Genomic DNA, 23,032 nt, shown 5'->3' on the forward strand with positions numbered 1-23,032 from the left:
CGGGCCGGTCTGAGTATTTCACAATCTGCTCAGTTACTGAGATTTTCACACACAACCATTTCTAGGGTTTACAAAGAATGGTGTGAAAAGGGAAAAACATCCAGTATGCGGCAGTCCTGTGGGCGAAAATGCCTTGTTGATGCTAGAGGTCAGAGGAGAATGGGCCGACTGATTCAAGCTGATAGAAGAGCAACTTTGACTGAAATAACCACTCGTTACAACCGAGGTATGCAGCAAAGCATTTGTGAAGCCACAACACGTACAACCTTGAGGCGGATGGGCTACAACAGCAGAAGACCCCACCGGGTACCACTCATCTCCACTACAAATAGGAAAAAGAGGCTACAATTTGCACAAGCTCACCAAAATTGGACAGTTGAAGACTGGAAAAATGTTGCCTGGTCTGATGAGTCTCGATTTCTGTTGAGACATTCAGATGGTAGAGTCAGAATTTGGCGTAAACAGAATGAGAACATGGATCCATCATGCCTTGTTACCACTGTGCAGGCTGGTGGTGGTGGTGTAATGGTGTGGGGGATGTTTTCTTGGCACACTTTAGGCCCCTTAGTGCCAATTGGGCATCGTTTAAATGCCACGGCCTACCTGAGCATTGTTTCTGACCATGTCCATCCCTTTATGACCACCATGTACCCATCCTCTGATGGCTACTTCCAGCAGGATAATGCACCATGTCACAAAGGTCAAATCATTTCAAATTGGTTTCTTGAACATGACAATGAGTTCACTGTACTAAACTGGCCCCCACAGTCACCAGATCTCAACCCAATAGAGCATCTTTGGGATGTGGTGGAACGGGAGCTTCGTGCCCTGGATGTGCATCCCACAAATCTCCATCAACTGCAAGATGCTATCCTATCAATATGGGCCAACATTTCTAAAGAATGCTTTCAGCACCTTGTTGAATCAATGCCACGTAGAATTAAGGCAGTTCTGAAGGCGAAAGGGGGTCAAACACAGTATTAGTATGGTGTTCCTAATAATCCTTTAGGTGAGTATATATATATATATATATATATCTATATAAATATATCTATTATAATAAACATGTCTATTTTTTAAAGCATTCTTACTTTACAGCATTTTTTCACAGTACTGTATATAAAATCATGCATACAAAAAGTTAGGTCCATAAATATTTATATAAAATATAAATAATATATATTATACACACACACCAATAAATACATACAGTATGTATATAAAGTGCTTCACAAAATATAATCAATAGTGCATAAACAATCTCTAACAATGATAAATGTAATCACAAATACCACACCAAAAGAAAGGGGCAGTCCCACAAGAGAGTATACCTACATATCAACCTCAAACTTGGAATTTATTTTAACCAGTGAATACATTCAAAACGAAAAGACAACCAAAGACGTTTTACACGCAAGTTTACATATAACCACACTCCAGTTCACCAGGCAACACATCGTAACTTTAAAAAGAGAATTGTAAAGGGCCAAAGAGCGAATAAAATCAAAACAAGTCTGGAAACAAAACAGTGATGTTAGAGGATTTTTTTATGCTTGGTTTTTCAGTCAATCCAAAAAATAGTTTAACTGAAAACTTAAAGGCCAATTTACACCTTAATAAGATTTTTAATGGGAAGACACGTTCAAGTCACAGGCATGCAATAATCATTCATTTGTGACAAAAATAGAAAACTAATATCATTTAATTATATTACTGAAACAGGTAATATTAAGCTTCTGCTGAGTTACAGGAAAGAAATGGAGAATACCCAATTTCTCTCACTGCTCCTCACAGAGAGCAGTTGTGGTCAATCTGGTCAGCAGCGGACAGCCAGGTGTCTCTCTCTCTCTCTCTCTCTCTCTCTCTCTCGCACTCTTTTCCTTCTCTTACACAGGGGAAATACCCCCTGATAAGCCTTATCCACCTCTGGCAGGACTCCATAGCTATGGAAGAAAGAATGTGAACAGATGGCTTGTGTTATATGGGCCAAGGGTGGCATGGTGGTGCAGGACCCCAGGGTGGCTGACGGCTGCACAGAGAGTGATGTTGCAAAAGGCAGGTGAGCTCACCTGTGGCCCTTTCATTCATTCCAAAGCTCTGATTGCCCATTGACCAATTCTTGACCAAAGTAGAGAACTGGGTGATGGGATTAGCGAAAACTGTTTAACAATTCTGAGTTCCAGTATTGCTACGGTACGGTGCTATAATTCAACCCTGATACCCAGAAGAACAAAGCCTGAACCAGCAATTTGGGCCCGATACATCATACAAGCCCCACTTATATTAAATATGTTGTAATGATCACCTTGCACGACTGATAAGCAGCTGTACTGTCCTCCAAATGGAGCCATTACTGGCCCACTTTATATACAGTTAAAGTATATCAGCAAATGCAGGGATGTCAGATGTGTCAATTCTTAACCAATGCAGTTTATTGTGGGGATTCAGTGTGACAGAAACGGAAATAGGATAGATAGGAAAGAAGCCACTAAATAAGTGAAGTATAAAATATAGGACAAAAAGACTGTAGAGTACAACTACACTATATATGGATAGAGAAGGGATATTAATTGATATATGAAAAAGAACTTGGTACAGGTAGAAAAGTACTTGGAATATAACAAGAGACAAAGAAGAGAGAAGAAAAGTGTTGGGCTGAAGCAGAAGCCCAAAACACTCACTAATATTCAGACCATCCACAGACAAACAACCCAACAAACACACCCTGTAGGAAACAATGATACCCTGTTTCCACTAGTGCAAAGAAGGAATATGTGTGTTTACCTTGGGAAAATTATTAATCTGGAGCAGTTATTACTGTACGGTGGAAAACTGCCACACAGGATTAATTGCTTGGCACAGAAAGACATTTAAGGGTGTTAGAAAAGATCGCACAAATCCTGCCGGAGAAAGGACTGCATCGGACTGCATACAGTGTGCCCTGACGAAATACATTGCTTTTTTGTTATAAATACATGCAAACATTAAATATTTGTCCTGGATTTAATTTAAATGTCCCGATGTCTTGTAAATTCTCTCAAAATTATTTAAATGGCACGGTTTTTAGCTTCCCCGTTTACACTATGTTAAAACTATTAAAATGTTAAAACAGAGGCTAATTTTTATGTGATCAATCGTGAAGAATCGTGTATTTTATTTGTAATCCCTCGTTATTGCTGTAACTATACACTCGCCTAAAGGATTATTAGGAACACCATACTAATACTGTGTTTGACCCCCTTTCGCCTTCAGAACTGCCTTAATTCTACGTGGCATTGATTCAACAAGGTGCTGAAAGCATTCTTTAGAAATGTTGGCCCATATTGATAGGATAGCATCTTGCAGTTGATGGAGATTTGTGGGATGCACATCCAGGGCACGAAGCTCCCGTTCCACCACATCCCAAAGATGCTCTATTGGGTTGAGATCTGGTGACTGGGGGGGCCAGTTTAGTACAGTGAACTCATTGTCATGTTCAAGAAACCAATTTGAAATGATTCGACCTTTGTGACATGGTGCATTATCCTGCTGGAAGTAGCCATCAGAGGATGGGTACATGGTGGTCATAAAGGGATGGACATGGTCAGAAACAATGCTTAGGTAGGCCGTGGCATTTAAACGATGCCCAATTGGCACTAAGGGGCCTAAAGTGTGCCAAGAAAACATCCCCCACACCATTACACCACCACCACCAGCCTGCACAGTGGTAACAAGGCATGATGGATCCATGTTCTCATTCTGTTTACGCCAAATTCTGACTCTACCATCTGAATGTCTCAACAGAAATCGAGACTCATCAGACCAGGCAACATTTTTCCAGTCTTCAACTGTCCAATTTTGGTGAGCTTGTGCAAATTGTAGCCTCTTTTTCCTATTTGTAGTGGAGATGAGTGGTACCCGGTGGGGTCTTCTGCTGTTGTAGCCCATCCGCCTCAAGGTTGTACGTGTTGTGGCTTCACAAATGCTTTGCTGCATACCTCGGTTGTAACGAGTGGTTATTTCAGTCAAAGTTGCTCTTCTATCAGCTTGAATCATTCTCCTCTGACCTCTAGCATCAACAAGGCATTTTCGCCCACAGGACTGCCGCATACTGGATGTTTTTCCCTTTTCACACCATTCTTTGTAAACCCTAGAAATGGTTGTGCGTGAAAATCCCAGTAACTGAGCAGATTGTGAAATACTCAGACCGGCCCGTCTGGCACCAACAACCATGCCACACTCAAAATTGCTTAAATCACCTTTCTTTCCCATTCAGACATTCAGTTTGGAGTTCAGGAGATTGTCTTGACCAGGACCACACCCCTAAATGCATTGAAGCAACTGCCATGTGATTGGTTGGTTAGATAATTGCATTAATGAGAAATTGAACAGGTGTTCCTAATAATCCTTTAGGTGAGTGTATGTTAATGGTAATCCAAATACAGACGCTTTACCGACTGCAGAAATACAAACCCTACACCTTCGCAATTAATACAACTGATCCATTCATTACGGTGTCAAAAGTATTTTTTAAAGGAATCCCATTCAAATAAAAGCTGATGCCCCGCAATGTTATTGATGTGACTCTTTTATTTTGCACATTGATAAAGCTGCAGGTATACAGAGAAAACATGCTAACACTGAATTTGTGGGAAAACTGTTAGAGTAATTTATGGATGCAGCTTGTTGTTGCCGAATTTATATACACATGTATGTGTTTTGCTTAAGAAACTGTCTGTGACTGTATATTTCATTATTATTATTATTATAATTATTATAATTATTATTATTATTATTATTTCTTGGCAGTGCAATACAAAGTTCAAGAATACAGTTAAGTACAAGGCATCAAACATTACAAATTCAAATTTACATTTAAACAAAGCAGTTCAAGATACAATACATTTTACAACTTCCAATTTATACAGTTAAGTACAGTAAGTGCGGACATACATCCTGGAAAGTAAAGCTAAGTGCCGTCCAGATGTAGGGTCACAGTCAATGGTTACGGGAAAGGGAGCAAGGAGGAAATCAATCAATAATGCAAGAAGCATGATCAAATGCTGTGAAGTGCTATCTAGCGGGGATTAAAAAGGACTAATATTATTAAGTACTGTCTGAAAAGATGTGACTCCTAGATTTTTAGTGGAAGAAGAGGGAGAGAGTGTGGTGGATTCCAAGGGGTTTGAGATGGAGAGATCAGCAGAAGGTGAGGAAGAGTGGGGGAAAAACAGGAGATCCGATTTGGAGAGGTTGAGCTTGAGGTGGTGCGAGTGCATCCAGGTGCATTTCATGATATAGATGTGTAGTGGCTACAGGACTATGGCAAGCCAAATTATCATTTAGAGATATCTCTAAATGCATTTAAAGATATCTTCAAATATTTAAAAATATCTCTAAATCATTTAAATATATCTATAAATGATTTAGAGATATCTGCAAACAATTTAGAGATATCTAAATAAGGTGCTTTTTAAAGATATCTCTAAATGATTTGCAGATATCTCTAAATGATTTGAAGATATTTCTAAATAATTTAAGGTTATCTGCAAATCATTTAGAGATATCTTCAAATAACATCCTGTTCATTTAGAGATATCTGCAAATCATTTAGAGATATCTTCAAATGACTTCCTGCATTTTGGATGAGATTATCACTTCCTGTTTCCTTATTCAGTTACATAGAAATGAATGAACAAGTTAGCAGGAAGTGATAATCTTGGGCTACATACAGGAAGTCATTTGAAGACATCTCTAAATGATTTGCAGATATCTCTAAATGAACAGGAAGTCATTTGAAGATATCTCTAAATGATTTGCAGATATCTCTAAATGAACAGGAAGTCATTTGAAAATATCTCTAAATGATTTGCAGATATCTTTAAATGATTTAGATATATCTGCAAATCATGTAGAGATATCTCTAAATGTACTTTTAAATGAGATATCTTTAAATGATTTGCAGATATCTCTAATTGATTTGCAGATATCTTTAAATGATTTAGAGATATCTTTAAATATTTGAAGATATCTGGAATTATTTGAAGATATCTTGAAATATTTGCAGATATCTTTAAATGATTTAGAGATATCTTTAAATATTTGAAGATATCTTTAAATGATTTAGAGATATCTCTAAATGATAATTTGGCTTGCCATAACAGGACAGATTTAAACCCAGCACACTGTATTTAATAATGCAACGTAGCTCATTCTCCCACAGATAAATAATAAGGGAGAATATCTAGGATACTTAAATTAAGCTATATTGTCAATGTTAATCGGATCAGGGAGAAGTAACACGGTTATTTACGATGCGCTGGTAAACAAAATAAACTAGATGAAATTTTAAGTGATGTAATTTATATATTGTTTCAATGTGTCCCGGTTTGTATTTCAGCCCAAAGCTTATTGAACTTTAATGTTAGCGGTATTTCTTTAATTTATTTAAAACACTAAATGGCAGAGTGCCGAGCGTCCCAGATGCGGTTTGACCTTCCGTGTCTCTCAGTCTCTTCCTAGGGCAGCTGAATGTGGCCAGTGGAAATGGGGTATTAGAATACTTGGAATGGGGATACAGTCCAGAAAAGGCTAAAGAAAAGTAATAAAGTAAAGGCAAAATGAACCGTCCTGCTAAGTAACAAAATAAATTAACAATGTCTAAGTCTTGATGAAAATGATCATGAAAAACAAACTAATGTCAACAGGATGGAGTGAGCTCACCCAGCAGAAGTCCAGTGAAAACAGTAATGAATGTTGAGGAGATTGATTGGAAAAATTGAGAGCTTTGTAATGGTCTTGGTGAATAATCCAGGTATGAGGAGTGGAGATGAATGCAGCAGTTGTGAAGAAAGTCCAAAACAGGCCAACATACAAACTGTAAAACAACACTCAACAGGATTCCACACTAAGAAACATAAGAAAATGTACAAAGAGGAGGCCATTCAACCCATCATGCTCGTTTGGTGATCCAAGGAACCTATCCAGTCTGATATTAAATGTTCTCAAATTTTAAGTATTGTCCCTCTGACTCTACAGTGAGGGAAAAAAGTATTTGATCCCCTGCTGATTTTGTACGTTTGCCCACTGACAAAGAAATGATCAGTCTATAATTTTAATGGTAGGTGTATTTTAACCGTGAGAGACAGAATAACAATAAAACAATCCAGAAAAACACATTTCAAAAAAGTTATAAATTGATTTGCATGTTAATGAGGGAAATAAGATCCCCTATCAATCAGCAAGATTTCTGGCTCCCAGGTGTCTTTTATACAGGTAACGAGCTGAGATTAGGAGCACTCTCTTAAAGGGAGTGCTCCTAATCTCAGCTCGATACCTGTATAAAAGACACCTGTCCACAGAAGCAATCAATCAGATTCCAAACTCTCCACCATGGCCAAGACCAAAGAGCTGTCCAAGGATGTCAGGGACAAGATTGTAGACCTACACAAGGCTGGAATGGTACAAGACCATCGCCAAGCAGCTTGGTGAGAAGGTGACAACTATTGGTGCGATTATTCGCAAATGGAAGAAACACAAAATAACTGTCATTCTCCCTCGGTCTGGGGCTCCATGCAAGATCTCACCTCGTGGGGTTTCAATGATCATGAGAACGGTGAGGAATCAGCCCAGAACTACACGGGAGGATCTTGTTAATGATCTCAAGGCAGCTGGGACCATAGTCACCAAGAAAACAATTGGTAACACACTACGCCGTGAAGGACTGAAATCCTGCAGCGCCCGCAAGGTCCCCCTGCTCAAGAAAGCACATGTACAGGCCCGTCTGAAGTTTGCCAATGAACATCTGAATGATTCAGAGAACTGGGTGAAAGAACACCATCCCCACCGTCAAACATGGAGGTGGAAACATTATGCTTTGGGGGTGTTTTTCTGCAAAGGGGACAGGACAACTGCACCGCATCAAAGGGACAATGGACGGGGCAATGTACCGTCAAATCATGGGTGAGAACCTCCTTCCCTCAGCCAGGGCATTGAAAATGGGTCGTGGATGGGTATTCCAGCATGACAATGACCCAAAACACACAGCCAAGGCAACAAAGGAGTGGCTCAAGAAGAAGCACATTAAGGTCCTGGAGTGGCCTAGCCAGTCTCCAGACCTTAATCCCATAGAAAATCTGTGGAGGGAGCTGAAGATTCGAGTTGCCAAACGTCAGCCTCGAAACCTTAATGACTTGGAGAGGATCTGCAAAGAGGAGTGGGACAAAATCCCTCCTGTGTGCAAACCTGGTGGCCAACTACAAGAAACGTCTGACCTCTGTGATTGCCAACAAGGGTTTTGCCACCAAGTATTAAGTCGAAGGGGTCAAATACTTATTTCCCTCATTAACATGCAAATCAATTTATAACTTTTTTTTATAATGCGTTTTTCTGGATTATTCTGTTGTTATTCTGTCTCTCACTGTTAAAATACACCTACCATTAAAATTATAGACTGATCATTTCTTTGTCAGTGGGCAAACGTACAAAATCAGCAGGGGATCAAATACTTTTTTTCCCTCACTGTATCTTGGTCATTTGAAAAGATCAAGTCAATGCATGCTCTCTCTCTGGTTGGTTCCCTGACAAATTGAGTTAGAAAGCAATCATTTACCATGTCAACCATTTCTATTTCTGCTTCTGTAGTCCCAACTGGGCTTTCCCAGTCTATGTTGGGAAATTGAAATCCCCCATTATAACCGACACATCATTACTACATGCAGTCCTGATTACATTGTACAATGCAACCTCTTTCTGAATATCTGAATTGGGTGGTCTGTATCACACTCCTACCACTAATCCTCTGGGTCTTTTATTGAAAAGTTTAACCCACAAAGATTCTGTTTCGTTACTAGGATCTAATTTGATTTCTTCTGCCTCAATGCCATTTCTGACATATAATGCTACCCCACCACCTCTTCAATTTTGTATGTCTCTCCTAAACTGTGTGTATCCTTTTAACTTGTATTCATCCCCATAATTTTCTGTAAGCCATGTTTCCATCACCCCTCACACACCAGCACTGTGGCTTCTAGGTCTAATATCTTGTTCCTCATACTCCTGGCATTGAGGTGTACAAACACTTCAGGACTTTCCTACTAGTAGTTTCCCTTTGTTTTCTTTCCTTAGTGGAACATGTCCCATTGTTAGAGCTCCCTGCCCCCCTGGTCCCTAGTTTAAAAGATTCTGAATTACTCTGCACATACGCTTTCCCAATGCATTAGCCCCCCTTCTGTTTAGATGTAGACCATCCTGTTTGTACAGGTCCCATCTATCCCAGAAGAAAGACCAATGCCCCATCAATCTAAAGCCCTCTTCCCTACACGTTTTGAACTTTCTAATCTCTGCCCATCTCCCTGGCCATGTATGTGGTACCGGAAGTATTTCGGAGATAACTACCATGGAGGTTCTACTCTTTAGTTTCTTACTAAACTCTTTAAATTTGTCTTGCAGAACCTCTGCCCTACCTTTTCCTATGTCACTGGATCCAATGTGGAGACCATGGCCAGTGGATTCCCCCCCAGCTTTGGCCAGTAGCCCGTCCACTAGTTTAGGGAGATCTGCAACCTAAGCACCAGGCAGGCAAGATACCATGCGGGTCTCCTTATCACTAGAACACACTGTGTGATCTACACCTCTGAGAATTAAGTCTCCTATTATAACTACCTCCCTGTTCTGGGGGAGAGTAGGTCCCATTACCCTCTGAGGTTGTCTCTTCTAAGGTGTGTGCTCGCCCTTTTCTGTGGTTACGACCTAATATAACTCAGCTGTTCTCTACACTTTCCTGCTCTAAGGGCTCAACCTTCCTATGTTTTGGTGTGCACACCATCTCTCTAATGGGCTGATTGACCAATTTTTCCAGATCACTAATACAGTGCTTATCAGCTGCAGCCTTACCACTGTTGTGTGTACTGTATTGTGTTAATGCCTTGGACACAGTGTTAGATATGTTAGTGTCTGTATTATACAATTTACTACTGTAGGAGACATACAGTCAAGTCCATGACTCAGCAGCAGTACAATCTGTGAGCTGCAGTGTACGCCCATCAACAGTGACCCTCAGAGTCCAACTTAAAACACTTGCCAGGGCCCCCCCTCCGACCACTGTGCGTCAGCAAAAAATACACTCACGTGGACTCCATTATCTTGTCATTCATTCGTTTATTAATTCGTTTACTTTTTTATTTTTATTTAAGTATAAAAAAACAAGAGAAATTAAGAAAATGTGACCGTGGAGGGGGGTATGGAAGAAGGAAAAGAGGAGTGTCGCCAAAAATTCTTGCATGGAGAAGTGTTCATTTTGCTTTCTCACATCCCCACCAAATTAGTTTGTTCTCTCTCTCTCTCTTTTTCTTTCTGGTTTTATACATACTTTTAATCATTTGTTGGTTTTAAGGAATTCAGTTTTTAGGGGTTTTGTTTTTCGTTTTAAAACGACATGGCGTCGCGGGGGGGGAGACCCCCCCTTCATTTAGTTACGAAACCCTGACCAGAAAGCACGGGTTCAACTCGTATCCCAGGAGCAGGTGTTGGTGGAGGACTGTGCGATGGAGATCGGTAGGAAGGTAGGGTTCCAGAACATCGTCTCTGCATCTCGAATGAATCAGGGCATTGTGTTTTTCCTGAGGTCTGTGGCACTGGTGAATGATGTGGTGGAGGAGGGGGTCACGGTTAAGGGGACTTTTTTAAGGTGGTTATTTCCAATGTGCTCCCCTTCCTGAGCAACGAGCTGCTGGCAGCGGAGCCGAGTCGGTATGGCCGGCTCATCTGCGCCATTAGGAGGGTGCCACTGGGCTGCAGCGCCCCGGAGCTGAAACACGTTCTCTCCTACCGCAGGCTTTCATGGTGCTGGCAGACGGCGTCGATAAGTTAAGCCTGTCTCTGAAATTTAAGATCGAGGGGGTAGTGTATGTGGTGTTTATGTCATCTGATACCATGAGGTGTTTCAGGTGCGGAGCGCAGGGGCACATCAACCGCTCTTGCGCTCAGGGAGAGGCTCCGGCGGGGGGGGGGGGGGCGAGAGGAATGTGAGGAGCAGGCAGAGTTGTCCAGTGTCGGCTCTGCCGGCCAGGCGAGCGATGATAGGGAGGCGGTGGCAAGCGCTACTGGCCTCGGTGGGGAGCCTAGTGGGGAGGCTGCAGAGCAGCACCGGGCTCCATTAGCCAAGGAGGGAGCTGCTGTTGCTGCTGATACGGCCGCCACCGAGACTGAACACCTTGCCAGTGATGACGGGTTTAAAGTGCCAAGGAAAAGACAGCAGAAGTGGTCTGGACCTTCTTCTGAGGCCGTCGATACAGTGCCTAAAAAGGCGAACGTTGCGAGGGCAGCTGGTGAGGAGGAGCCCGGAGATGGTGTGGGTGCTGTGGGGCGGCGGAGGAGTCTGTCTGGGGGAACCTGCCGTCTCAGCCCAAAGAGTCCGACCGGCTGCAGTGCCAGGAGTCTGAGTGCAGCACTACAGTTGTGGAAAACGCAGACTCTGACAGTGCTGCTGAGGGGGACATCACTCCCAGAGCCAGTCCGTCTCCACCGATACTGCAGGATACAGTGCTAAAAGGATTAAGGATTTTTTAAGGGAAAAAAAAGGGGAAGAGGAGGAATGTAATTTTAGAAAACTTTTTCCCTGATGCAAAGCAGTTCCTGGCATCTGCAAAAGTGATCTTGCAGGATGCAGCACTCGCGAAGTTTAGTGAGCCGGAGTGCTACAGGTTGAAGAAGTGGAAGAGTGTTGTCAGGACTGCTTTGCAATCTAATGATGATGATTAATAGCATGTGTTTTTATGTCTTTCTCCTGTTTCACACTGTATCTTTTCTAGTCTATCGGTCACCCTCTTTCTCATTTTTATCCATGACAAACCTTGTGTGTGGGGGCATTAATATTAACGGTGGAAGGGCAGTGGTGAAGCACATGGCACTGCTGCAGTGCACACAGAGACACAGACTCAGTGTTTTATTCATACAGGAGATGCACGCAGACAGTGTGAATGAGTGTGAGTGGCAATGGGATTGGAAAGGAGAGAGTGTGTTTAGTCACGGGTCTTGTGTGAGTGGGGGAGTGGGGATTTGGTTGGTGAAAGATTATTGATGGTAAAGGCTGAGAGCGGGGGAAGGACCTTTGTGTTTATTAATATCTATGCCCCCAATGCTGTGGGAGAGACTGTCAGTGTTTTCAGTGCTCAGCAAAGTACTAGCAGACTGTGGGGCGGAGGAGATCCTGGTTTTGGGGGGTGACTGGAACTGTACTGTGGACTATAGATTAGATAGGAATCATTTATAGCCAGTCCACAGTCGGCAAAACAAATGGAAGGTACTGCACAATCTGGTTGATGTCTGGAGGAATGCCAACCTGAAGGTGACACCGTACACCTGGGTGAGGCCGGGTTACAGCATTATTTCGCTGGCCAGGCTGGATAGATTTTAAACCCTCAGACATCATGTCAATCTGATCGGTATCAGGTATCAGGTATCGGCTGCCGTATCACCCCCACCGGCCTGTCTGACCACTGTCTCACCACTATGAGTGTCACCCTGCCTCCTGTCCAGCTGTGCAGTGCCTACTGGCTTTTTAATAACAGTTTGCTTCAGGACAGGATTTTTTGTGATTCTTTTATTTTCTTTTGGCAAAGGTGGAGACAAGAGCGCCCTAGGTTTGCCTCCCTGAGGCAGTGGTGGGACATTGGCAAGGTTCAGACCAGGCTCTTCTGCCAGCAGTACACTGAACATAGGACTGACAGCTTGAATGAATCTATGAAGGAGCTAGAAGGAGAGATTCAGGCGCTCCACCAAGCCCTGGACTCTGTAGATTTGGGGGCATTAGAGGACCTCAAAGCTAAGCAGCAGGCATTGTCAGAGCTGCTGGGGACACGGGTTCTAGGGGCGATGGTACGCTTGTGGTTCCAGAGCCTGACACGGATGGATGCGCCCACCAAGTACTTCTTTCAGCTGGAGCGCAAGCAGCAGCAGAGCAGGGTGATGCTCTACCTGAGGACGGCTGAGGGCCGCGTGCTGCAGGACGGGCCGGAGATGCGCAGTCATGCCGCCCAGTTCTATAGGGAGTTGTACTCTGCAGAGCTGGGCAGCCTGGAGCAGCAGCAGCAGTTTCTGCAAGGTCTGCCTAAGGTCCCACAGGATGGGGTCCAGTGGCTGGAGGCCCCACTGACCCTGGCAGAACTGACCTGTGCAATGCAGGAGCTCAATAAGGGCCAGACACCGGGGCTGGATGGGCTCACTGCAGAGTTTCTCTCTGAGTTTTGGGCTGAGCTGGGCCTGGACCTGCCCTCCCTGCGGGGCTGCAGTGGTCTCGCTCAGGCCCCCGGGTGCTGGGTGTGTCTTTGTGGGAGACAAAGGAGAACTGGGCTGGCCTGCTGGAGAGGGTGCAGGGCAGGCTAAGGGTGTGGCGCTGGCTGATGCCCCAGCTCTCCTTCAGGGGGAGAGCGATTGTTATTAACAACTTGGTGGCCTCGATGCTCTGGCACACTTTTGCCTGTCTGGACCACCCCACGGCCCTGCTGTCCCAGATACAGACCCTGCTCCTGGATTTCTTCTGGGACAGGCTGCACTGGGTGCACAAAGCAGTGCTGTACCTGCCGCTCCAGCAGGGGTAGCAGGGGCTGGTAGATCTTTCTAGTGCCTTCCGGCTGCAAGACCCCAAGTGCTGTGGAACCCGGTGTTTAGCTGCCCACTTCTGCTCTCCAGCAGCTTCAGGTCGGTCCTGCTTAAGCATGATCCGGCATGATCCGGCTGGGAGATTTATTGGATTTTAATGGGGGCCAGTGGGTTGGTGCCGATAGCGCTCTCCCTCTTCAGGTCTCTCATGCGGTCCAGAGTGTGACTGGATTACAGTTTCTACAGCCTGACGGGAGACCTGGACACTTTTCTGTGGATTTGGGAGATTGGGGAGGCCCTCTGTGCTATTGACTTTGGACACTCCAACCAACTGGTTTTATTCATTTGAATTTTTTATTGGTAGCACGTGTGTTTTTTATTGTGGGTTTTTAGAATAGGATGGGATTTTATGTCGGGAGTTTTTTTCATGTTGTTTATGTTTCTAGTTTGGTTTAAGTGTATTGTTAGTTTTCTTTTGTAAAATAAAGGGGTTAAAAATCAAATCAAAATCTCTCTCTCTCTCTCTCTCTCTCTCCTCGGTTTCACTGGCTTAAGCGTCCGTGCCGTGCCATGCCGTTTTATTTTGTAAAACCAGGCCGTTGTAAAGTCCGTCCCTCTTATGGGAGGAGCAGAGCGATTGTGGGTTTGGTTTGTGTTTCGTTTTAAAAACAGAAAGAGAGAGCAATACTACGAGCGATACAGCCTGATGTGGAAAGGACTTTTGTGTCCATTTAATTCTTTCTGCTTTACATGATTGTAAACAGCGTAATAAATACGTTTCTGTTCAGAGATATTAGGAAGAGCTAAACGTGTATAGACAACATTATATTCAGACAAGCACGTCCCCATAAGAATATATTTCCATGTGCAACAATAATACTAAATAGCAAATATGTATTGTTATTATTATCGTCATTATTTGTGCTAGTATATATGTATTTTAAACGGCACAGCATGACTCCCTTAATTTATTACTCTGTCTGCAGACTTGTAATTGCAAACAATACTTTTTCCGTATTATTTATAATTTAATTAGCAGACGTCCTTAACCAGGGTAAGTTACAGTTGAAACAAAATACACGTTTCAAGATGAATCATCCAGCTACAATATAGCAGGTCTCAGTCATGGCGTGTATGGACGTATTTATTAAACCAGTCCTTAATGTTTTAGAGGGAATCCCAGATCTGCTGTATTTATTTATTCATTGATTTAACTTGTAAATGGACACACGTTAACTGAATCGTGTTCACCTTCATACTGATTATCTCTGCGGATTTTCCCTGCACAGCATTCACAAAACAATAGCCTGAAACATCGGTCAGTTATTCATAAAATATTAATAACATTGGCTGCTACGATTCGATTATTATCCTTCAGTTTATTTTTAACTAGTCATGGCACTGCACCGGTACTGTGTTAATACACATGTACACATGTACATGATGGTCACTTGGAGAGAAAAAAAAATCCTGGATCAAATAATTTTAAAACTACAACGTGTCTGTGACACTGAGACGGGACTGTCTGCGAAGGTCATGGTGAGACAATCCACACCTCGGCCTTGACACCAACATCAGGGGTCAAGCCCCCACCCACTCCTATCCCACGCATCTGCCTCTCCCCTCCCTCATCCTCTCCACTGCCATTGTCTCCCTGCCCCCTAGTTCATCTCCTCTCTCCATCCCCCTCTCTCCTCTCTTCTCCCAGATCACCCTATTCTTCCCCTTTTCTGTTCCCATCCTCACCCAGATCTCAAACCCTCCCTCCCTCATCTCTTTCCTCTCTCTCTACCTTATCTGGCACTGTGTTCAGGGTGCTGTGTCTGCTGGTGGGCACGCAGGTTGCCCTCCCGGCCGAAGCTCATGCCGCAGTGGGCGCAGGCGTGGCGAGCACGGCTGTGGGCACGGGCGCGGTGGGCCTCAAGGTGCTCGGCCCGCAGGAAGCTGTGTGGGCAGTCAGGGCAGCTGTGGGGCCGCAAGTGCTTCTCCCCAGCGTGGTTCTCCTGGTGCTCATGGTGGGTCTCGCGGTGGGAGCGCAGCAGGGCGTGGCTGCGGCAGGTCTCCCCACACTCCCGGCACACAAACAGCTTCTCACGGCACACCTGCCGACGGTGCATGGTCACCTGACAGGAAGAGAACATGGGAGCAATTTGAGTAACGGAATAAAGGCAATGATTGATCCTTTAGAAGGAGCCAGTGTCAGTCCCCCTCCCTCTCCTTACCTCTGAGAAGGTGCGGAAGCTGAGCTGGCAATGGGGGCACTTGAAGGGCTTGTCCTCCTTACTGTGCTGGGCCTGGTGGTGGGTGAGCTCCTGGGAGGAGGGGAAGCTGCGATCACACATGTAGCAGGTGAAGAGCGTGTCGCCCTGCTGCAGCTGGGCCTTGTACTCCTCGCGGTGGCTCTTCTTCATGTGCCGCTCCTTGGCCTTGGAGCTGCAGAAGGTGATGAAGCACTGGTAGCACTGCAGGTTCTCGTGCTGGTCTGGGGGAGAGAGGGGAGGATATGGATTGTCTTGTTTATTAACATGGTCTGAGAGCTGGGAAGGGAGGGAGAGCGGGGAGAGGGATAATTCAGTGTTTTTGTTGATTTTCTTATGGCTTGATATCTGTAAAAAAGAGAGGACTTGAGAGAGGGGAGGAGAGCGCTATGATTCAATGGGGATTTCTGATCTATTCATATCAGTGAAAGGAGGGGTAGAGAGAGGGTGAGCGAGAGGGTGAGCAGACAAACAGGATTTTGGAGAGGGGAAGGGGAGTGAGAAGTGCAGAGAGAGGTATACAGGGTGTAAATCATACAGCCTTATTTTGTCAAATATATACACAAATTCATACACCTTTGCTAATTGAGAAATGGAGGCTTGTGGTAAAGGAGTTAACTAGGACAGGAGACAGCTTTGAATTTCTGTGTTTCACAATACAGGCCTGTGCTCACCCAAAGCACAACATGAATCACTTCCATGCAGGAAGAATCCCCTCACTGAAAAACACGCTGCCATGCCCCGTCTCCACATAGAGCAGCACCACATTGAAGATTGAATTGAAGATTTATTTTGTGAAACACAGACATTCAAGGTACATTACAGTGCATCCGGAAAGTATTCACAGCGCTGTGAATACTTATGTAAATTTGCAAAGATTTCAAACAAACTTCTTTCACGTTGTCATTATGGGGTATTGTTTGTAGAATTTTGAGGAAAATAATTAATTTAATCAATTTTGAAATAAGGCTGTAACATAACAAAATGTGGAAAAAGTGAAGCGCTGTGAATACTTTCTGGATGCACTGTATATATTCCATAAACCAGGGCAACAAACCCAAATACAAACTACATGCTGATAACAAAAGTATTGTGGTAACTTGCGTATCAACCCGTTCTCGTTTTCAGAGGACTTGACCGCTGTGGGTTGTATGTATGGGGGTCACTAGATAGCAGGACTTTATTTATTCAGCAATTATTTCCTCTGATATGGATACCAGGCAAACAAGCCACACTCCAGTTTAAAGTCCCAGGCCAATCAAAAGTATTTACTAATAAAAAAACAACAACTGCAAAACAATAAATTAAAAACAATACATCCATTGCAACTTTTTCACTGTATCATAACAGATCACCATCTCCCTTCACTCATCTTTTTTAGGGTCAATGACGTGATACATGCATTTTTGTGTACCAAGCATATTACAAATATTACATGTATTTATTTGTTATTAAAACTGAATAATATGTCTCAACACTCCTATTTTATTCACTGATAGGAGTACTTTTCATGAGTATTTAAAATTTTAGGAGCTATTAATCTCCAATCATCCAAAATGTCATAACGGATAACTGTCCACAACTAAAATGTTAAAAACTCATAAAAAAACAACAACTATAAAACCTTAGATCTAACAGTTGGACATAATTGTGTGAGTGTTTGCATTAATGTAGAAAAATATTGCAAAGACTCCTAATTTCATTTAATTTTTACATAAAAAAAGCTTTTGTCCCCGTATTGGGATTTCTTCCAATGTCATCCCGGACAACAGACATTCAGGAGCATTTTTACATCAGAATGCATTTTGCTAGCCATGTAACAGGACGTTACATCATTCAGAAGATTATGAAGGACCCCCAGGCTGTGCAGAAAATGTAGTAAGTCTCTCCTAAAATGTTAATAATTTGACCTTTTCGATGCACTGGTGCACTAGGGTACAAAATTCTGTGATAACACTTAAAAAGCATTAATATCATCATTTTCAAAGTAAAGTAAATACATATATAAATGTAAGTAATTGCCTGATTCATAAGTTACAACTTGTATTTTGTCAAACTGGAAAACGATCACTTTCTATTATCCAACAATGTCACTCGTTATCTGGAATGACTTACTTATAATTATTATTTTTAGGAGTATTTTTAAGCGTGTAGGCATCACATTTACATTGTCATGTTGTTTTAACAACACAATAACATATTTATAAAACTATCTCTGTAGTTTTAATGCAATTTTGTCTGTGTTGATGTCCTTAAATAAACAAGATGGCATCATGGTCATTATTGTTTTAATTTATGTTTATGCCATGAAGCCATTTGCAAGTTTTAATAGAATATATAAATCCAAGTTCAAAAATAGCATCATTCCTATATATTTAAAATGTTATGATATCAAAACGTTCAATATACTTTTTAATCTGTTGAAATGTTAATCAATTAAATTGACTTCATGTCATAAATGAGTTACAACATTGTTGTTGCCATTTTTTTAAATGGCATATGTTTACATGTTTCCTGTATAACTTAAAAAATAGTTAATGTGCTGAAAATGATTAATGTTTTTAAATCTTAAAATGTTTTACTGCTATCAGATATCAAATAGCCTATGCCTTGAGTGGAACTGTATTACATCAAAGTGACTGCTCACTTCTGATTATTTACTGTTAAATTATAAACAAATGACACATTTAGTGAATCTCACTCACGGTTAAATACAGAATTATTTCTGAAGTACATATTTGTTGCTGAGACTATCTGTAGATATCATCCCATATGAAATGTCACAGTATGTCATTCTGAGTAACAATATCAGTCAGGTAGAACAACACCGATTATTCTTGTAAGTCAGTCTTTCAGTTAAAGAATACAACAATCATCATATAATTTGTACTAGAAAGCATTTTCAGACATTTCCCAGCATTTGTCACATTATGTTTTGGGTGACTAACTAAAAGTGCCAGTGTCAATAGAAAAGCCCAAATATGTGAGATTAAGTGTGATTTTTTTATTTCTGGGCTGAATGTTTGTTGAGATCAAACTATGAACACTATAACCCATTCTATGCTGACAAAAAACTAAAGTCAAATAATTTGCATTGTTATCTGGTATGAAATTTGTGATACTAGAAATCATGATTTATAATAAAAAGTATAAATTATTATTTTCAGAAATACAATGCATAACATATATCCATAACATTCTAATGAAGGTAGAAACAGCTTTTTTATCATTTTAAAATCCTTATTCTTCACTGACCCTTTAACACATTATTTACAAGGGAGTTAGTCATGACTAGAATAATACACAGTAATAAGGAAAACAACTGCACTCACAGGTTTGAATGACGGGGGGTTGGGGGGGGTCTGGGACGATAAAGGTGTAGAATTCCGGGTCGGGCTCCGGGGGGGCGTCCGTCATCATGCCACCGTTCGGCTCACTGGCCCCCCCCGGGCCCACCTCGTCCAGGTTCACTGTAACAGTGTCCATACTGCAGAGAGACAAAATGGTCAGTACAGACACACTGACTAGACACATACAGTATGACTACAGAGAGAGACACACACAGAATGGTCAATACAGACACTGAGTGGACACTACAGAGAGATTGATGGAGATACACTGATGGGCCACAGAAGTACATTCACACTGCACTGAGAGGGAGGGAGGGGGTTTGGAAAGACACTGACTGACTGGACACAGTGGTCCAGCATCCCTGCACCGAGAGTGGCACCATCCAGCCCTGGTCCTGTCTTCCCGGTCCAGTCTGGGTCTGGCTTCAGCTGCTGGGCTTCTGGGTCACTCTTCACCGAGAGACCTGACCCGGACCCAGCAGAACAGAGCCTGTGGCCAGTCGGGGACGGTTACCGTGCAATGGGAAATGGTGTCCGAACGGGGTGCTCGTCTTTAACCAGGACTGGAACCGGGTCAGATGGCTCCTCTTTGACCCGAATGTCTGGCGCTGGTTCTTGTGGTGGCTCCGGGTGTGTAGGCTCCATTTTGACGCAGGTCGGCTCCATCACCAGGTCTTCAGGCTCCTCCTTAATCTGCATCTGCAACTTGAGCGGTCTGGACACACTGCAGGATGATTCTGGTTCCAAGGAAGCTGAGGGTTCTGCTGGTACGTGGGCTGACCCTGGTGGATCTGGACATCTGGCATCTACAATCTGGAGTGATTCTGGCTCAGAGTGTGTGCACTGCTCGATCTGGAGTGGCTCCACTTTAGGTGTCAGGAATGGGTTTTCAATGCATTTCCCACAGTCTGTAAACTGGAGTGACTCCAGTTCAGTATTTTCAGATGCTGTAATCTGGGGCCACTCCAGACTCAGCTCCTCTTCTTTAATGCTTTTAACAGACTCCATTTGTATTTGTTTGTCAGTGATTGCTTTTTATTTTCTGTTGTCAAAGTGTTTGACTCCTTAATCTCCAGCCTGTTGGTGTGACAGAGAGGGGGGAGAGTCAATGTAAAGCAGTAGAAAACTAAAATGAGCAACAACAAAAAAAAATGTAAGGTCTCCAAAACCTTGTTTGAAATACTCTCTCTCGAAGTACAAACACACGTCGTCACGCCGGGACAGTTTACACAGCTGTAGTAGTGACAGGGACAACAGTGGCGAAGCAGTAGAAGAAATGGTAGCGGTCAACAAACATATATTTCACTTACAATATCTCAATCAATAATTATAAACCCCCCAAAAATGTTTTAGGAGCATCAGCTTTAACAGTGAGAGGTTGCACCAAGTAAACAACAACAACAACAACAACAATAATAATAATAGTAATGCACATACATTTCCTCTGCACACACATGCGGTTTTCCTCTCTCTAAAGCGACGTTAATCCGACTTTTAAATGTGTCGGGATAAAACGTCTGCAAACATCCCCAAGTGTCAAACACATAGTAATAATCCTAATAGTAATTATTTCGTAAAGGAGATTACGTGCAAATGCACATAACACAACGCATATTTCTTGGCGTGTTTTTGAGCGTCTGTTGTGTACAATGATGCATGATGTTTGAGGAATTAACAGCTACACTAGAAACACGCAGCGCCAGCGACACCCGGAAGCACACTGCCCCGGTCGCCATCTGACGCGCCCTCGCCCGCCAATCACAGGCGATCTTCCGCATCTTCTTCCGTGTTTGTCCCTCACCTCCGTCCGCTGCCGTTTATGTCAAGATGTAGAATGAGGCTGCGTTCACGACACGCTTACTTTGCCGAGTCTGCGCAGAATCTACACAGACTCTGCGACAAACATGTCCAAGTTATCCGCATGCGTGAACTCACCAGGTCACGCATTCACAGGCTAAAAAGTCTGCACAGCCGCGCAGCTGCTCAAGAGGAACTGCGCTGGTGCAGTTGCGGCTGCAAAACAATATGCGAGCGCTGTGGGACAAAGACGTGTTTTAATCAGAGACAGAGCTCACTGCATGGGCAGCGCCACCTAGTCAGGGGGTGTGAATCGCCCCTGAGTCATGTCATGAAGGATCTTACGAATCTCATGCTATATATGGCAAATTACATCAGAAATATATTATTTTAAAGATTGCCAGTTTAACAATAAAATAAGATGCATGTTTTAATGGTGTACGTATACATTTTAACGTAATTTTCACTTATTATGTGTATTTGTAAGTTGCACACCTGGCAAGGAAATCCATAATAATACTTAAAAAATGTTTTACATGTGTATTTCTTTCAAATCACATATTTACTGTAGATTCAAAACCAGTGTAAATATAATATTGTACAAAAAATATTATTGTAGCTGTGGGATGTAGCTGTGGATCACATGTATAATAGTGTCTTGGAGAGGGGGACAGATTGGGTGTGGGGTTTACACACATGCTTCGCAGCAGAACTCAGTAGAAGAGCAGGAGGTTTTCCTGTGTTACTCCTGGGGTGGGGGGTAATTAAAGTTAAATATGTTAGCACAGGAGATAAATAAATAAATAAATACATGTAAAAAGGTGATTTTGTGAGTTTGTCTGATTGTTTGTTAATATATCTATAAAAATTGGTACTATTATCACTGCAACTAATACACTATGTAACACAATTTTTGGGAAGAAGTCTTGAAGGTGCTTGAAGGCTGCCGACTCCTGAGCTCTGAATAATTGTTTCATGAGGCTCAATTTGATGTGCAGTGGTGGCATCAGCACCTTCCAGGGGTCCACCAGTGGCTCCCACTTGACGTTGTTCCTCCCCACAGAGAACTCGGTCCGCTGTGGCCAGTCCCACCTGTGGTAGTGTGACTTGGTGTCCCTGCTGTCCCAAACGCAAAGATAGCAGGGAAACTTGGTAATACCGCCTTGGAGACCCATCAGGAATGCCACCATTTTTAAGTCTCTTATGAACTCCCAGCCATACTCATCATACTTCATCCATCCAGCAAGGTCTTGATGCTGTTGTAATCCTCTTTGAGGTGCACCGAGTGAGCCAGGGGAAGAGACGGGTACTTGTTATCATTATGGAGCAGCATGGCGTTGAGGCTGCTGGATGAGCTGTCAATGAAGAGGCGCCACTCATTCTGGTTACAGGCGATTCAGATTGCCTCGAACAGACTGGTCACATTGTGGCAGAAGCCACATGTTTCATATATGATATACAGTCACCTAAAGGATTATTAGGAACACCATACTAATACTGTGTTTGACCCCCTTTCGCCTTCAGAACTGCCTTAATTCTACGTGGCATTGATTCAACAAGGTGCTGAAAGCATTCTTTAGAAATGTTGGCCCATATTGATAGGATATCATCTTGCAGTTGATGGAGATTTGTGGGATGCACATCCAGGGCACGAAGCTCCCGTTCCACCACATCCCAAAGATGCTCTATTGGGTTGAGATCTGGTGACTGTGGGGGCCAGTTTAGTACAGTGAACTCATTGTCATGTTCAAGAAACCAATTTGAAATGATTCGACCTTTGTGACATGGTGCATTATCCTGCTGGAAGCAGCCATCAGAGGATGGGTACATGGTGGTCATAAAGGGATGGACATGGTCAGAAACAATGCTCAGGTAGGCCGTGGCATTTAAACGATGCCCAATTGGCACTAAGGGGCCTAAAGTGTGCCAAGAAAACATCCCCCACACCATTACACCACCACCACCAGCCTGCACAGTGGTAACAAGGCATGATGGATCCATGTTCTCATTCTGTTTACGCCAAATTCTGACTCTACCATCTGAATGTCT

At 43.0% G+C, this 23,032-nt stretch overlaps 1 protein-coding gene across 3 annotated transcripts; it reads right to left on the bottom strand.

The window, feature by feature from the left end:
- Positions 1–10,117: 10,117 nt before the first annotated feature.
- On the bottom strand, positions 10,118–21,328 carry LOC136764968 (zinc finger protein 691). Of its 3 annotated transcripts, none has more exons than XM_066719373.1 (6): positions 21,122–21,328; positions 19,701–20,263; positions 19,169–19,323; positions 15,801–16,060; positions 15,371–15,701; positions 10,118–11,523 (listed from the first exon to the last, which is right to left on the bottom strand). In XM_066719373.1, the coding sequence occupies exons 2-5, from the start codon at positions 20,192–20,194 to the stop codon at positions 15,372–15,374; spliced, it is 1,239 nt and encodes a 412-aa protein (XP_066575470.1). In that variant the 5' UTR covers positions 20,195–20,263; positions 21,122–21,328; the 3' UTR covers positions 10,118–11,523; position 15,371. The 3 variants fall into 3 exon arrangements, with proteins under 3 accessions (XP_066575470.1, XP_066575469.1, XP_066575468.1); XM_066719372.1 differs by having other exon boundaries at positions 20,988–21,128; XM_066719371.1 differs by lacking the exon at positions 21,122–21,328 and adding an exon at positions 20,624–20,964.
- Between the last annotated feature and the right edge of the window lie 1,704 nt (positions 21,329–23,032).

This window comes from Amia ocellicauda, chromosome 12 (assembly GCF_036373705.1).
Source record: "Amia ocellicauda isolate fAmiCal2 chromosome 12, fAmiCal2.hap1, whole genome shotgun sequence".
NCBI classification, from domain to species: Eukaryota; Metazoa; Chordata; class Actinopteri; order Amiiformes; family Amiidae; genus Amia; species Amia ocellicauda.

What these genes read in the sequence shown, in the direction of transcription:
- LOC136764968 (XM_066719373.1), bottom strand. Translation starts at nt 20,194, where the DNA reads ATGGAGTCTGTTAAAAGCATTAAAGAAGAGGAGCTGAGTCTGGAGTGG. An exon ending in ACCCCCCGTCATTCAAACCT is followed by an intron (nt 16,061 to 19,168) that starts GTGAGTGCAGTT and finishes TCTCTCCCCCAG; the next exon opens with ACCAGCACGAGAACCTGCAG. An exon ending in GCTTCCGCACCTTCTCAGAG is followed by an intron (nt 15,702 to 15,800) that starts GTAAGGAGAGGG and finishes TCTTCCTGTCAG; the next exon opens with GTGACCATGCACCGTCGGCA.